The sequence below is a fragment of the Poecilia latipinna genome, unplaced genomic scaffold, assembly GCF_001443285.1.
Source record: "Poecilia latipinna isolate Pla-1442-1.1 unplaced genomic scaffold, P_latipinna-1.0 Scaffold193, whole genome shotgun sequence".
Lineage (NCBI taxonomy): Eukaryota > Metazoa > Chordata > Actinopteri > Cyprinodontiformes > Poeciliidae > Poecilia > Poecilia latipinna.
In genome coordinates, this window is record NW_015112809.1 from 512,237 (window position 1) to 529,152 (window position 16,916).

Below are 16,916 nucleotides of genomic sequence, written 5' to 3' on the forward strand. Positions count from 1 at the left end.
TTAAGAAAATTTAAAAAAACTGGAAAATAATCCTGACACAAATGATCATAATTCATGCATGAAAGGGTTAAGAGTGCCTAATAGATTTAAAAACAGAACGTTTATGCAAAAAGAGCTTAAAATGTCCGTCTGAGAAGCAGGAAGACTGTCAAGGTTTCCATAGCAGGTTGACGCACTAATGAAAAAAAAAGGAGGAATGAATAGAGACGGAGCAAATTTACTTTTCTGGCCTTGATGATGGTGGAAAAGAAGCAGACAGAACACCAGAGTCAAATTACATAGACATATATTTATATGCATATGAATAAAAATACATATACATATTGTACAATATCTCAGCAGAGCGTGAAAACAGCTCCGTCAGCCCGGAAACCAAAGAAAGCCTCTTTAAATAAGTGCAAAATGTTAATGAGACAAAGAACTGTAAAGCATATATAAAGTTTTTTTTTTTTTTTTTTTTGCCTAATCTTTTTTTTCACATTTTGCTTTTTTTTCTCCTGTTAAAATCACACAGAGCAGACACAGAGATAACTTGTGCAAAGACCCATTTATATATATATTTATATATAAATTTATATCTATGTACATGTTTGTCACAAGTAGTAGCTGGTGCCGTTAGCTTGACTTTAGGTTTTAGGTTTTACTGCTCAAAGAGAAAAAAAATAAAAAGAGGTTGGGTGGCTTTTGGATCATGAGAAATTAAAACAGCTTCATACAACCTAAAAGAATCACGGAGAGCATTTCTTTAAAAAAAAAAAAAACAACACAAAAGTAAAACACTTCCTTTCAGCTGGAATGAGAAGATAAATAAACAGGAAATGGGCTTTGTCCAATCCGAAGCAAGGCTTTATCAGTTCTTCCTGGGAGGAGAGGCGGCGTCTCGCTCTCTCAACCTTTTCCCGCCGCCGCCTCCAAGCTGAGCGCACAATACAACAACTGCAGATATACATTACAAAACACCATCGATCAATGACATAAAAAGGAGTCGGTGCTGAATCTCAAGAGAAGAAAACATGAAAGTGAGCGAAGCCTTAACCTGTGTGTGTTTTTTTTTCTTTTCTTTTCTTTCCTTCATTTACAACGCTGTCCACGCATCTGAGACTGAAAATGAGCAGGTTTCTACCGATAAGAGATTTTCTTTTATTTTTATTCTGCATCAATTATCTCAAGCAACTGAAGCAACGTAAAAAAAAAAAAAAAAAATTAAAAAAAGAAGAACGAGAACAGATGCTGCGAAGGAAAAGGGTGGAGTAAAAGACAATCTGCAAAGGAGCGCGGTGGTTTTTACACGAGAAGCAGGCCCTCCTGACCTCTCAGCTCCGTTTCACTGCTCAATATTTGATGCAGGAGCGTGTGAATTATGGATGGTGCTTATGGAAAATAATACAGTGTTCGACAAGAGCACAGGTGTACTGCTGCAAAGAGCCCAGAGTGGGTGTTTTCTTTTTCTTTTTTTTTCTTCCTCCTTTTCTTTTTGCAGAAATCATCAGCTACAAACTGCTGCTACACGGGCGCCAAAAGGCCCCGCGAGCCGACACACCGAGGTCAGATCCTCTCCACGCGCTCCCCGGGAAATTTAACGGAAAAACGAGCCCTGCCTTCACTCGTAAGTGTTTTACAAATTGATGTCACGGCAGTACCTTTCTGCTGTTTGCTTCTTTTTTCCTTTTCCTTTTCTATGCTGCAGAAACACCTCAGACTGAGAGAAAAATAATGAAAAAAAATAAATAAATAAACCGCGCACACACAACAGGAGAAAGGGAAAAATGTTCAAAAGGAAAAAGTGACGACAAACGGGAGCGAAGAGGGGAATGAAAACTCAAATGACACGCGCAAATTGAGGGCAAACTGTTGCAAATTGTAGGTTCTCGCGGGTTGATTTGGACAAGAACGAAACCTGGATGAATTGCTTCTCGTGAGAAAGAAAAACAACGCAAAACAGGTGGTCCCTTCAATATTTCCTCGGCTCTCCGCGTCCTCAATGAATGTCATTTTCACCAACCCAAACACACGGAGGTCAGCTTAGCTTCAAATCATTCAATTATAAAGAAAAAAAAAAGTGCAGTCAATTATAAAACCAACTGAGGGACTGCAATAATGAAAATCGACTTTTCTAAGACTAAGCCGCCGCTAAATGCCAACCAGAGAATAAAACATTAGATTTTTCTCTCTCTTTTTGCCTTCGATAAATGGCTTCTTCTTCTTCTTTTTAAAAAAAAAAAACATAAAAGCTGAAGAATGAAGCAACAGCTGGCGATGTGAAAAGAAAACAAAACCATAAAGTGCTTTCAATGAAGAGCAATCAGAAGGAAGGGCCAAGGTGAAGCAGGATGGGAGGTGGAAAACAAGAGCAGGGTCAAAGTGAAACTCACTGTAATGATGTTTGTGTGATGCGGCGGAACGCGTCTCCGCTAGGCATGGGCCAGGCAGATTCCCAGGGCTCACCAAGACGCCCAAAGGTTTTCATATACATCTTTTAAAAAGCTTAAGCTCTTGGCGTGAAACACAAAACATTTAGATGAGATGATTGGAGAAAAGTAGCTTTGTTCTCTGGCTGTATGGAGCATTTAGTGTCCTGCCCCTCCCTCACCTGCTGCTGCACAATGTCCTGATAACATGGAAACTGAAAGAGTCCCACTTTTTGTTACTATTAAGGTTAGAAAGTTGGAGAAGTACAAGTTGACGACGAGCAGCAAGCGTGTAAAGGGACTGCGGTTCAAAAGATAAACCCTCATTTACTAAACAGGCATATTTTCTGTAGCTGTTCCATCGTCATAATTTCACAAACTGTATTTATGAAAATATGTCTTTCGATAAAAAGTTTTTACCTCAGGATGAGGAAACTTTCTTGCCTGAATCGAAATGAGTGTATTTCTGCAACAGGAACACTTTTTCCACATCATGAGTCATGTGATCAACAGGATGTTACTGCTGGAGGAAATGACTAAGAAAACGACAGGAAGTGGTAGGGAGATGATGTCATTAAGTTTTTTTAATGACCTAACGCATGAGCAGATTCATTCGCATGTGGTTTTAATAAAATTTCTTATTTAAATTCTAAAATTACGTTTCTTGACATTAGCGAAACATCGACAAAGTTTTGCGCACGTTTGTAATGACAACGCAGCTACTTCTTCTTTGTGACGATCACAATAAAAATGACATCAGTATCTGAGCCTTTAATCCAGCTTAACGTTGCATCAAACCTTTCAAAGTAAAGTCAGGTCTATTCCTTTAATCACTACATTATTTTCCTTTGGTTACCAGCAGACAAGAAATAAACATGAATTTAGCTGAAAAACCTAAATTAAGCCACTGAAGAAGGCTTGTAAGTTTGCTACTTTTACCATTGCTAACTGAGCTCTTTTTCAAAAACATATCATTTTTCATTTATAGATAAATCTGGAGACGTTTTTCAGTGTTACAGGACATTCTGACAACAGTAAAAGCCTTTTTTGCTCTTCCTATTATTGACAAGTTCTCCTGCCACGAATCACTCACAGGCGGCCCGGTCCTCACATAGAAGTCCCAGCTGTAAACAAACTCCTGTAAAAATCTGCTCTGATTTTACATTTTAAAAACGATTAGGGTTGTTGTGTTGTAGGATCTGGAGTGATTCATCACTACATGAACAAACCGGACCACATTTTCAAACTAAAATTAATTTCATCTGTGATTTAAAACCATAAAACGGCAGAAATATTCTCTGTTTTTACCTCCAGTCTCTGTTTGTATGGATTGATGCTCTGGTATATATAGTCAGACTTTAGGTCACATTCAAAGTGTTGATTTTATAACATGTTTTGATCCATATTTGCTCAGAAATAGCCTGGTAGATAACTGGAACAAGGTGAATAAGGATCAGAATAGGAAAACTGTTTTTGGCAATAAATATCTGAAAACATTTCAAAGGTTTCTGTATTTTTGCTCCATTTTGTGACTCATAAAAATAAAGTCAAGAAATCACATTATTATGACTACTTTCATCAGATTACTTTAGCAACAGCAGGAATAATTATTTTTTTCCTGCTTTGAAGATTGTAAGTTTGTTTGTTGTTTTTACATTTTAGTGTATAGAACATTTTCACTCAAACCGTGAGAATCTCCTACCGGCCCATGCCTAATCTCAAATATTCCACAAACATTTTCAGATTATGGATTTTAAAAAGTGAACAAAAAAAAAAAAACAATGACACAAACTTACCGTTTTACAAAAAGCAAAACACACGCAGTCTAAACATGCTAACTTTGGACTCGGGTATTCTTTCGCTCGAACAAATACGAACGTTGGAGGTGAATTTTCGGTGGAGCAACATGTTGATTCATCGCCTGCAGCTGAAAAGGCAGCTGGAGCAAAAACCTCCAGATTGATTTTCCTTAAATAGATTATTTTTCTGTCTGTGAACTCTCTCTCTGAGTTTGACTGAGAAACTGCGAGACACGTGAATCAACCTGAATCTGGGTTCAGAGGTCGTCCCTTTCTCTCCCTCTCTCTCTCTCTTTCTATCTCGGGGCTGCGACCTCGATGAACGAAACGTCAGCCAGCTCTGTAGCTTCATCTTTCCGCCGTCTTCCTCACACCTGTGTTCGTCTTCACTTCCTTTCATGTTAAACTGTCAGCCCTGGATATGTACTGCAAGTTTTCACCATTTGTCTGGATCTTAGCATTTACACAAACACAACCAAAATAAAATAACTAAAAAAATAAAAATAAAAAAAGAACGATTTTACAAAAACTACATCTGGACACCAAACAGACTGATATTAAGAAACTACGATTATTATTTTTTTTTCTCTGTGTGTGTGTGTGTGTGTGTGTGTGTTTCTTTTCTATGGTGATAGCACGTGAACTAAAAGTCAAACATGGCCACTTGAACAGGAACTGTAAGATATAATTACTGCTCATCTCATCCAGACACTGAGCTCAGCTGCAGCGAAAACCGGGCCTCGCCACAGAACCCGGAACCGAAACTCAACACCTCTCCTGTTCCAGGCTCTCTGCTGAGAACGGCTTCAAATTATTTATGTCAAGTATGTTTTTGTTTTTTTTCTTCCTGAACAGCAAAAAAAGGCCCATAAAGAGCGAGGGAGGGGGGGGGGAATATCACACACACACACACACACACACACACACACACACACACACACACACACGCACGCACGCACGCACACGCACACACACAAACTCACTGGACAAAAAGTGACTTAAAACTACAGTAAAGAGAGTGATGATAAAAACATCTGTCTGCAACAAACACACAGCAATTCTCCAACAAAAAAACAAAAACAAAGTTTTAACACTTTTCACCAAGTCTTTTTTTTTTTTTTATCATTGTACACAAAATGATGCTGCCAGAGAGCCACCCTGTCACTGCCGTTCACAGGTTTTCTTTGCCTGTCCGGTGGCAGGATGAGGCTTCTGAAGTCACGTCCCACATGCTTCAGGTCCGCTTAGGAAACCGTTTTTTTCCCACCTAGATCTGCCTCCTTCCTGTCCAGGCGCATGTACGGCTCGAAGGCTGACGACCCGCAGCCGTAGGTGGACGTCAGTTCATGATGGGCCCCCCCGAGCAGGGGCATGGAGAAGCAGAGGGAGTGCGGGGGCGGGACCCCGAGCCGCGGCGAAGACGGCGTGCCGCCCAGAGACGGCAGCGAGAGCCCGAACGTCCCGCCGGGTAGGGAGCTGGGCGAGGTGCTGCTGCTGATGCCCGGGGAGGTGGAGGAGCCGCCGCCGGGGCTGCCCAGCAGGGAGCCGTTCGTGGGGTGAGCCGGGGGCCCCAGGAGGGAGTTTGGGGGCGGGGCGGGCCCCGACAGAAGGCGGCCCTGCTCCAGGAGGCGCAGGATGTTGCAGGTGGCCAGAGACTCTGACGTGGAGGAGGAGCGCTTGTCTGAGTCCTTGGTGGTGTCCTTCTTCTGCTTGGTCCGACGGTTCTGGAACCAGACCTTCACCTGCAACGGCACAAGACACGACGTCAGCAGAGGACTGGGGAGTAAACGGAGCAAAGCCTCCAGAGGGAAATCACACATCCAACAACACGCTGGGCTTGTTTTTGTTTTGGGGCTTAACGGATTTTTTAGCTTCACAATTTAAATGCACAAAGGCTTCATGCGTCTTGGTAAATTTCCACCAATATAGCAGTGGGCGATACGGACTTAAGGTTTTATCGCGATATTTTGTGGTACTGTTGTGATAACAATAAAAGTGACGATAAGAACAATTTATTGCTTCTTTTTTAAATAACTGTAAAGCAGTATGATTTATGGCATTACAAAGTAACTGCATTTGATCATACTTTCAAATTTACTGATATCTGCTGACTTGTTCATTAAACCAAAATTGGAGAAAATAGTAAGAAATAAAAGTAACAATGTGGACAGCTTTGTTGTTAAGCCGAGAACGATAACTCAAGTAATCATGATAAGGAATATGTCATGATAAATGCACACCCCAAAACCAATACCAAAGGTTTCCATTTGATAGAAATAGTTTTTTAAAAATGCAACAGAAAACCTCAGACTTCTGTGTCCTGATCCACCATCACCAGCAGTATGAGGCTTCAAAGCTCAGTGAACTCCACCTGTCCTCGTCCTTCATGTTTAATTGATGCAGTCCAGCGTAGGTTTATAGCATTTGTGTGATGAAGAGTGGAGGGCACCGATGGGTCACAGGAGGTCGCCGGACGAAGAGCCCAAACCCTCGGTGGCTTGAGAGGAATCACACGCATGAATAATGTATCCACTGCTGCCCAAGATACAGCAAACTGTGTGTTCCCTGCAGACTTTGCGCCAGTCATCCTCTTATACCCTTGTTGAATGTATTTAATAAAATACTTCATATTACTGCTGAAAGCACTTTAGCTTCTAAGGACTCAAATTGTGTTACGCAACTTACAGAGAGAAACTAGAGCACAAAGTATGGAAGCCATTTTTCTTCCTCATCTGTAAGGATGATTTTTATTTATTTTTTTTATTTTTTTGCTAATTTATAGTAACAGTAAAAAAATCTCTTAGTATTGTCCGTACTGCTAAAGCTTTCTGTAATAAGAACCTCTTCTTTAAGTACCAAGTTTTAAAAATATGATGGCAGTTTGGAAACAATAGTACAATAGAAGAACTTTGTCAATCATTTTTTGTTGAGTCGCAAAATCACACAAAAAAGAAAATAAAAAAAACTTTCAAACCCCACATAGTCATTTATTGATACTTATAATTAGTTGAAGGATACAGGATAAATATGCCTTTCAGTAGCTGACATTTAAAAGTTGCTGGAAGTCAGTTTTCTATACGGTTAAAGATGGTCACTAACCTTTAGCTTGAAATGTACATTTTTCTTTTTTCTTTATTTTTTTTGTACATTTTACTATTCAAATTCTTCACACGCACAGTTTTACAGAACTTCCTTTTGTACAAAATTTTGAAATATGCTGAGAAACCTATATTATGTAGCTTATTACTTTTTTTTGGAAAATGATAAACACTGAAAAATAAAATAAAAGACATACACTGGGCTACACTGTGCTAACAGAGCTCCAAGTAATTTAACAGTAGCTAACAGTTGATACGCTAAATAATCAAGCTAACAGTAGCTAGCTTGATTATGTAGCATATCAACTAGTAAATCCAACTTGTTTTTAGCAAAATTAAGTTGGATTTGATGTAATTCCCAGATCCAAGTTCCCTACTTTAGATGTATAATAAAAGGAGGTGCTAGCATGTCTTCCATGTTTGTTGTTTAAATATTAACTTTGTGTTTACTTTTCAACAATTGATGCTAAAGCTTTCTTTGAGTATAACCACAGCCAGCCTGAGTACTCTTAAAGAAACAGCCCTGAAGTGTAGTTAGCTAGACCCAAAGCAAATGCTAAGTTAGCATCATTAGCGGCTAACGGCTAGCCAGCTACTATAATTGGTCAAAAACAGTTTGTATCTTGTCTTCCACTCTATTTTCTTTTTCTACAGAGTATCTATTTTCTTCAATGTTAACACAAAGCAGGAAGTGCTCCCACAATCGCTTCAAAATAAGAGTCACAAATTTAGCAGAGAGCATACTTCCCTACTCACTGTCTTATAATCTCAGTTTTAAATTTTTATAGACAGGTAGCTACTATTAGGTTTGATGTAAGGATAAAAACAAAAACAAGACTGTGTGTGAATAAGATGGTAACCTTCAGGTTTTACCGGCGCCGGTACCAAATTAGATCACTCAGAGGGATGTAGCAGGAGGGACGATCTGCTGTAATTAGTAGCTAGGCTGGCTAAAAGGATTGGAGCTTTGGATTAGAGTTGGTGGGTTTAGATGGTACAACTGATCCAATCTAACAAGTGCAACAGTGCCTCACAACTCATTTTATTGCTTTAAACTTCCTCCGGTGTGTCATTTCGGCTCGGCCAACGAGTCGCTTCCCAACTCTGGACCTTTATTTCTTGCAGCGTTCGAATCAGCTGGTCAATAAACTGCCGAAGGACAAAGTTAGAGATCGATGGTGTGGTTGGTAATCAAGCTGGCAAGTGTAAACCATCGTATCACCGCACCGTGAAGGCAGGCTCAGCAGGAAGTTAGGTCAAATGAGCTCATGGGTTTGACTACAGACCTCGGCGCAAATAATGGGATCGGAGAAGATCCCACAGCTCAGGGGAAGAGTACCAGAAACAGTGAGTCTTACTGCACAGCCCAGAGAGAAACAGAGGAGGAAGGAGGCACCTGAGGTGGGACAAAACCTCTTCCCATGCTGGGTATCTTTTTTTTTTTTTAATCCCCTACATTTGCATCTTTAGATCTTAACGTGAATTCTCCTCATGTGCCAACTCTTTCCAGAACACCCACATCCCATAAAAGGCTTTGACAGCAGATAAAACTCTCAGCCAATCCCTTTCCTTTATCCCTGCGTGGAGGGCGTGGCTCAGACCTCTGCTCACATTGCAGCCCTCCTGCCTCTTACCAAAGGAGGTGGGGAGGGGGAGGGGGAGATCAGGGGGGATAAAAAAATAAATAAAAAAAAAAAGCTTGATGGTGTTTTACAGGGATTTTATTACACGGATGGAAATGATGAGCAGAAAAGAAAGCAATACTGCCTTTGGTACAACTACACTATTACATATAAATCCCAGTTAATGGGATCCAGAGTTCAGAGCTGGGGCAGAGATTACCGAGGGAGATCTGGATCTGGCGTGACCTGCGTTTGCCCCGGGCTTCACCCTCTGGCCTTCTCCGCTCGCGCTGCGATGAGGACGCCAACCAACGCCGAGGACGGCGGGGAAACCCGAGGGCGCAACGTGCTAAAATAAGCAATACGCCAAGTTAAATCTACTGACAGGTTGTTGGGGGTTTTTTGCCTAAGATCTGCATTGTTTAGGTTGTGTACATGCTGCTTGGATGAAGCAGCGCGGTGGGGTTTTCTGTATTTTTTGGGATTCGGGAGCCGTCTCTGTGGGAGCAGGTGCGATGAGGAAACAGCTGCATTTTAAAGATTAACCCAAATCTGCATTTAGCCATTAGACAAACCCCTGCTGCTCCCTGATAAAAAGAATACCCAAATCTTTATAAGGGTTCCCCTAAATTTACTGCTTTACTTTAAAAACAAACAAAAAAAAAAACAAGGAATGGGTACCATCTGCGCAAAACATTAACTGTGTTAGTGAAACGTATGCCACTACAATCTCCTTTTCACTTACTGGCATTAAATGATATGGACCAGATTAGGCATGTTCGGTTTTACCACAACAAACTATCGCAATAATAATTCTGGATAATATTGTTTGCAACTCAAACCCTTTTTCTCACTACTCTGTCTTTTTTTGTCCTATATGAGCTGACGCTACGCCAAAATCTGCTGAACGATAAATTGTCCCAGAAGTTATCGTGATATACGATAATATTTTTGTTTTTTTTAGATCATTTTCAAGGGATATAATGGCAACGGCATAATAACACAAGAGCACATTTTCAGAGATCAATAAACTATACATTTTAATGAAGATTTAACATTTGGACTATAAGGGATTTTAAATATTCAAAATAAATAAACAAATCAATAAATAAAATGTGTTATGAAGTTTTTGTACACAAAATTGTCCCTCAAAAATGCGCCGATTGAGACCAATGCACCTGACTGGAGATTTCTGTCACCCAGTTTTTTGGTAGAAAGAGAAAAACAATAAATCGTGCAAATGGAAATTGAATGATTTATCGATTCATTGCGACAGGCCCAGATTTTCAAAACGCAACCAAATACTGCGTCTGACCTTACGAATAAAACATTTTACCTGCTGACGTCGCAGTAACTTTTGAAGTTCAACCTGCAGGTTTTGTGGAGGCGGGACATTCAAGTTCATGGGAAGGAGGATGGTATTTACGCGCCGGCCAGTTGGGCCAGTTGTGAACTCGCTGGTAAACTGGGCCAGAGGTAGAAAGGTTAAGCCAGATCAAGACCAGGACCGCAGATCAAGTGGCCGTTTGATAACTCACCTATAAACCCTGCTTAGCCCTGGAAAAACACAGAACTGAACCAGAGACAAGCAGCGGGGAAAACAATGGGACAGGGAAAACGTTTCCCCTCCCAGCGCCTCGCAGCAAAGCGGCGCTGATGGAAAATATTATTAACTGAAGGATCCAAGTGTTAAAAACCCCTACGGTGAAATGCAGCGTTCCGTCGGCGCGGGCTTTGACGAGGACGCCGGGTGACTCTTTCACACTTTTAATGACCCCTGCAGCAGCTCGCTGCTCTCGCCGTGACCCCGCTCAGGCCCGCTGATCCCAGCCATGTGACGGGCATGCGCAGTGAAAAACGCTTTTTCCAAGAACACCGTACCAGGCACAACAGGAGCTTTGGAACAGGACGTGCCCGACCGGAGGACACAGATATCATGGAAAGGAAACAATAAAAAAAAGGGTTTCTCCTTGGTCCTCATTAATGAAATCAGGAACAGTTGAAGACCTTTTCATAAAGTGGTGAGGAGTTGTCCATCTCTACCGCCGCTGCATGCTTTGCTCAGGATCCGGGTGCAAACGTTTCACAATATCTTGCAACATAAGATACCACTAAACGTTTTAGATTTTGGGACGGTAAAGCAGCACATGTTAGCAAATTTTATGCGATAGACATTGTGCACAGTGCAGTGAGTAATGAAAAGGAACGAAAATGAAATTTAGTTTTTAAGTGTTTCACAAAGGAAAACCTGAAAAGTGCGGTGTGCATTTATTTCCAGCCTTTTTTTTTGACTGACTGAAAATCTATCAGAACATCTCCTCTTATCAAAACTCACAAACAAGGCCAAGGAAAGCATTAATCAAAGAGAGAGGGGACAATTTGTTTTGTTTATTATTCTTTTTATTTTAACCCTTTATGACCCAAGTTTCAAATCTCTACCTGGATATTTTTTTCTTATTTTAATTGTACGCAGTTCTTTAAATGTCCTGTGAGTGAATATATTTTGCCCATTTATCCATAACAACTGGAACTTTCAACATCTAGCAAGTTATTTTCACAATTTACCATCTATTAAAAGAGCGGTCCTCAGATTAATTCCACTTCCTGTTACAGCGGGGGTGAAATTCCCGTAATAACCCGATATCGGCTGCAAAGCGCAACGACTCCCCTTTCAGAAACTGTTGAAATTTCTCAGATCGCGCCAAGCCATGGCAGAGTTACAGTAATGCAAATTTGGCTGGTTCGATGGCGCAAAGTCCAGTCTGGAAGAGTTAAACCTTATTTTAGCAGCAAGTCCCTCGAGATAAAATCTCTTTTTTGAATAAATATACAAAACAATAATTGCTGCAGCCTAGAAATCTACTAGAAAATAACCAGAAGAAGAAAACCACCGTTGAAAGAAAGACGTATGAGAACCAGTGAAAGAAGATGGTCAGACGTGAGCGAGGTTGAAGTTTTTGCCTTAGACCAACGACCCTCATGAACGAGATGGATGGAGCCAAACGCAAAGAAGAGGCAGAAACGACGTGGGAGTGAGTGGGGCGGAGGTTCACCTCCTACCTGGACAACGACCCTAAACATCCAGCCAGACGTTTAGATCAAAGCTTCCTGTCCACGTCCTGAACTAAATCCATATAAAATAATTCTCCATCAGTCCAGTTTGACTGACTGAACTATTTGATTACATAAAATCCTAAAGAACTGCATCAAAGTTTGTGGTTTAAAAAACTTCAAGCGGTGTGAAAACTGCAAGGAGATGCGATCAATGGAAACTGAGTGTGGTAGTGGACTGAATGCACTTTAATCTGAAAACTAAAATTTTACTGGATTAAATCAGCCTGGACTGAGTCAAATTTAGATCTATAATCTTGGATATAAATCTGCTCTGTCTTGTAAAATTACTCGAGATAATACTTGGTGAAATTTATCAATGTAATTAAATTTAATTTAACTGAACGCTGTTCATGCACTTTCTACCTTTACGATATTTCCTTCATCCCTGACTGCACTGTGAAGAGACTTGGATCATTAGTTGTTACACGGTTTGTTTCTTGGAGTTTAAATCGGGATTAAAATCTCATCATATTGGAGTGTCTTTGGGATTTCTGCCACTGTTGGGCCAAATTTGTTGCGGCCCGTCATAGTATCAGGAAGGCATGACTGAGTGCTCCGAGATCTCGTTTGTCGAATCTTGGAATGTGAATCTACGGCATTACATCAGAGCTGCGATTACAAAACCGCGCTCTGCTGGCTTTGACGTCAGCTGCTTGTGAGGTTTGCCGTCACCTCGCCGCTGCTTCCTGTAAACACGTCCGACTTTGACGGAAGCAGCTCCTACAACAACGTTCCTCTTTCCTGATTCCTGAGCTGATGTATATTTGTTTCCTCCAGCCTGATGTTAACTTAAAATAAGGTATACATATATTTTTTTTTTTTACAACGTCATCGCTGTTGCTGGCGTCATGGCGCTCTCACTGACCTCCAGACCTCAGAGCAGCTCCGGTCATGGTTCAGCTGGGGGTTAACCCCGTCTTACTGAATGGCTGGTAGATATGGCTGACTAATCCTCCTTAGTGCAAAAGCACTTGGGAGTGTTATGAAGCCCATCTCTCTCTCTCTCTCTCTCCCTCTCTGTTTTACTCTCGCTCTTTTTTCATCCCTCTCTCCTCGTCTTTCCGCTCCTCCCATGTCCCACTCTCCGTAGATTGTCCACTCCCCATGTGGCTCTGGTCCCTCGGTGCCAGCCCGCTCATTTGCCAAAAACACAGTTAAGCATCTGGACGCCATCCAATAAGATTCGCTTTCACGTCGCCCGGCAGTCGTTTCCATTTCCAGTGAAAATCCAGGAAACGCAGCCCCCACACGTCACCAGTCCCCAAATCTCAGATTTCCATCTTTTTAGGAAATTTGTTTGACTTTGTGGGAAAAATAAAAACAAAGAAGCGTTGAATAGCAGCACGCTGTGTTCTTGTATTTTAGATCTGAGAATGATTATTTGTGATTTTCTCCACAGTCGTGATGGTTCTGCATTTATTTGTTTTACCAAAGGACTGGGATTCATTACAGACTCATTATGGAGGGGAAACTATTTTTAACGTTTTACTTCCATCATGTTAAAATGTATTTTACCTCCATTATTCTTCAAAATGGGAAAGACAGGAGGGCATACCATTCAAAACCAGGACAAACATGGCTGAGTGAAGGTCTACAGTCCCTCTACATGAAAGTTGAGAGAGGGAAAAGAGATTAAAATGTTGGAGAACTGAAGCAAAAGGTGGCATTTTGAAGAAATCATAAAACTTAGTAAGTAATTTCTACCTGCTAACAAACTGAACCTTATGCCCTAACATCACAGATATCAAAAATGTGTAGTTTTTCAAAGTCATCAGGGACTTTAACTAGGACTCTGTGTGTTTTTAAATAAGACTGAGAAGCAAAAAGCATTTCAGACAAAAAAAAGAAAGAAAAATATTGTTGTGGCCATTTATGTTGAATTTCAGTAAATCGTACATCCTGTCAATGTAGTTTTTCTTTGGGCAGTTAAAATATACTTTAGTTAGCTTATAACCGAAACCTGTAATAATTTTTTAAAATATATTTGGAATTGTTTAAATTACTTTGATAACTTTGAGACCCTCCCATTAATTCAAGCGAGAAAACACCGTGGGAGGAAGTCCTTTCGTTTGGCAACTGTCCGGTGTGATCACGGGAATGTTTATGTTAAATAATTTTTTTTTTACCACTTTTTATGAATCAAACCACTTGTTGCCATTCAAGGCCATTACTAGAAAGTTTTGGTTTTTGAAATTAGAAGGCCGCAACAAATGTATATCTTAAATAAAAAAATAAAATTAATGTCCATTGTCTTCCAAAGGCCCCAAAAGCTGATCTAAAAGCTTATGTAAATGTACTAAACAATACAATTCTTAAAAAATAAGCTTTCTCTGACTTTATTTAGGTTTTAACAATTACATTACACAAATTATTTATACCTCTAAGAAAGAAAAATCTTTCAAACTGTTTAGTAATTCTGACAAACTCCATATTTCCACTGGTATTTTGACAATTAACCTTTAGGTTCAAGTCTGTGAAGTTAGAAAATCATCTTTCATCTGGACTCCAAAATATTAATATTAGAAAAAATATCAGTGAAATTAAAAGATTACTTCAAACTGAAATCAGCTAAAGGTATTAATATGTTTGGGCCTAGCTATTTCAATAAACACTATGTATTTGCTCTAATTATGTAGATTATATACAAAAATGTAAAAAATAAAATAAAAAAAGTAGCTATGCAGAGCACAGGAAAACATTTCCACATTTGAGAAAAAAAATTATTCATTTGATTGCTGTGCAACATGAGCCAAGATTAGATTGACTGAACGTCGAGTTCAAATTTCAGTCAAGCCTAAAGATTTCTGAGAGCTGCGGCAGAGTGATTATATTTAGCCGTGAGCTCCACGGTCAGAAAAGTAAACAAAGTGTTTGCAGCAGCAGTCCGGTCAGATGAAGCTGAAAGGCCTGCGCAGTCGAGCCTCCTCGATATTTCAAAATAAAAGACTGTATGTTGAGCTGACTGTGGAAATCATTAATCACCGCTGCATCACCTGAATTGTGTTTAAGAAGTTCCCCTGCAGGTGTTTCCGTTCACTCACAAAACATGAGGTCAGACTTTAAGGTGTGTGTGTGTGTGTGTGTGTGTGTGTGTGTGTGTGTGTGTGTGTGTGTGTGTAAACCCCCGTATCTAATTTTACTGATTCCTTATTTCCGCATCAGAAGAAAGATTACACGTTGTTCCACATGCCTGGAAAATTACACTATCCTGGCTCCTTTAAGAGAGGCTGATGAAGCCAGGCGACTCAGAACCGAGCGAGTCATTAAGGATGGACTTGGCTACGACTTAATTGCTATTATGTTTTCTCTGATTACCTAATCAACTGATTAGGTAATCAGCGCCTCAGAGGTGGTTTGTTTCTGACCATCATCAAGTCAGTCAAAAGTTCCTGTTTTCACACACACAACGCCGCACGGCGTCACGTCCAGCGACTGAACGGCACAAAGGCACCGAGTGTCCCTCCGTCTCTCCGTCCGTCCGACCGTCCATCTGTCTGTCTCACACACTCCCTTCCTGTTTCTTTCTCCTCTCCAAGTGTCAGCGGACAGCCCCCGCTCTGTGCAGCCGCCTGCCCCCCACATCTGCGCCGCTGTTGGGTCCTCTGTGCTCCAGACAAGTGGCCAGACATCGTCTGTCTGGGCTGACATGGTGGACAATGCTCACAATGAGGCCTTTCACACGTACAAGACACATATCTCATCTTCCCTTGGGCGTCGCGTTGCAGAGTACGGACACTGCTGCGATACTGCTAATAAATCTGTTTGACTAACAGTATATTGTATAAATTAAAGAATTATTTGTGATATTAGTGTGTAAAAATGAATAAATCTTTGTAACTGATAAGTGAGTCCCTCAAAGCTTCGAGTTTAGTCCACTTTCCAACGTAAAGGTGGGTAGCATATTTATATACATATATGTCAGGATATTTTTGGTACTATTGTGATAATGTTAAAAGTGATGATAAAAACAATTTATTCCTTTTTTAATGTAACTGTAAAACTGTGACTGGACAAACGCTGCTCTTGAAAAACATTTCCATTTGTGTGATATGTTTCTTTTGGACACCAGTCACACAAAAATGCATCACTCAGCTGAAAACACCAACTGCATTTAATCAAATTTATTGATATTTGTTGATGCTTTGACTGAACAAACGAGAGAGAAAATATTAAAGCTAACAAATTATGGACGAGTTTGGGGTGGTTAGCTGAAATGTGTTGTGACAACAGTAAATCAAAACTTATCATGATAAGAAATGTATCACGATAAATGATAAACGATACGATAAATCAGTCGTTAGATTATCATATGTACAAGGCAGTCAAATTTTGTTGGCAGCAGTGTTATTATTATTATTATCACTGAAACATTTACTGATTTTAATGCTTATGCTGATGAGATATCCAGCTGATATTGCTGTTTCAAAATAAAATAACCGCATAAGAGATAATGATAAGCATTTTGCATTTTGGACTTTTGAGATGGGAAAGGGGTGATTTTTCTGGAGAGGTTTTAGATTTCACTACATGCAAAAGGAAGCAACACAAGAAGTCTTGTATCTTCTAGCAATCTAAAAATGTAACGTTTAGTCTTCAGTATGATCTGGTTTGTTCGTCCAACTACTTGAACTGTGAAAAAGGTTTGCTTATACTTTGTAACACAGTCCAATTAATATCCTGCTAAATCAGCGGCTAAATACAGCCGACTGTATTTAGACTCTAATTAGTCCATGTAATAGTATTTATATGACTGGATTCATTCCTATTCTACTACCATCAGCCTGTAAAATCAGCTTTTACATATTTTCACCCCGTTTGACAAAACTACCGTTAAGACCAATAACCCCGACATATCATTATAACCCTGCAACCAGA

General features: G+C 40.2%; 1 protein-coding gene across 1 annotated transcript in view; it reads right to left on the reverse strand.

Moving 5' to 3' along the window:
• Positions 1-269: 269 nt before the first annotated feature.
• Positions 270-16,916, reverse strand: part of vax2 (ventral anterior homeobox 2) — a 32,529-nt gene continuing 15,882 nt past the window's right edge. Inside the window, exon 3 of the mRNA XM_015030841.1 lies at positions 270-5,949. Coding sequence (XP_014886327.1) covers positions 5,452-5,949 — 498 coding nt within the window. The 3' untranslated portion in view covers positions 270-5,451. The remainder of the gene's footprint in view (positions 5,950-16,916) is intronic.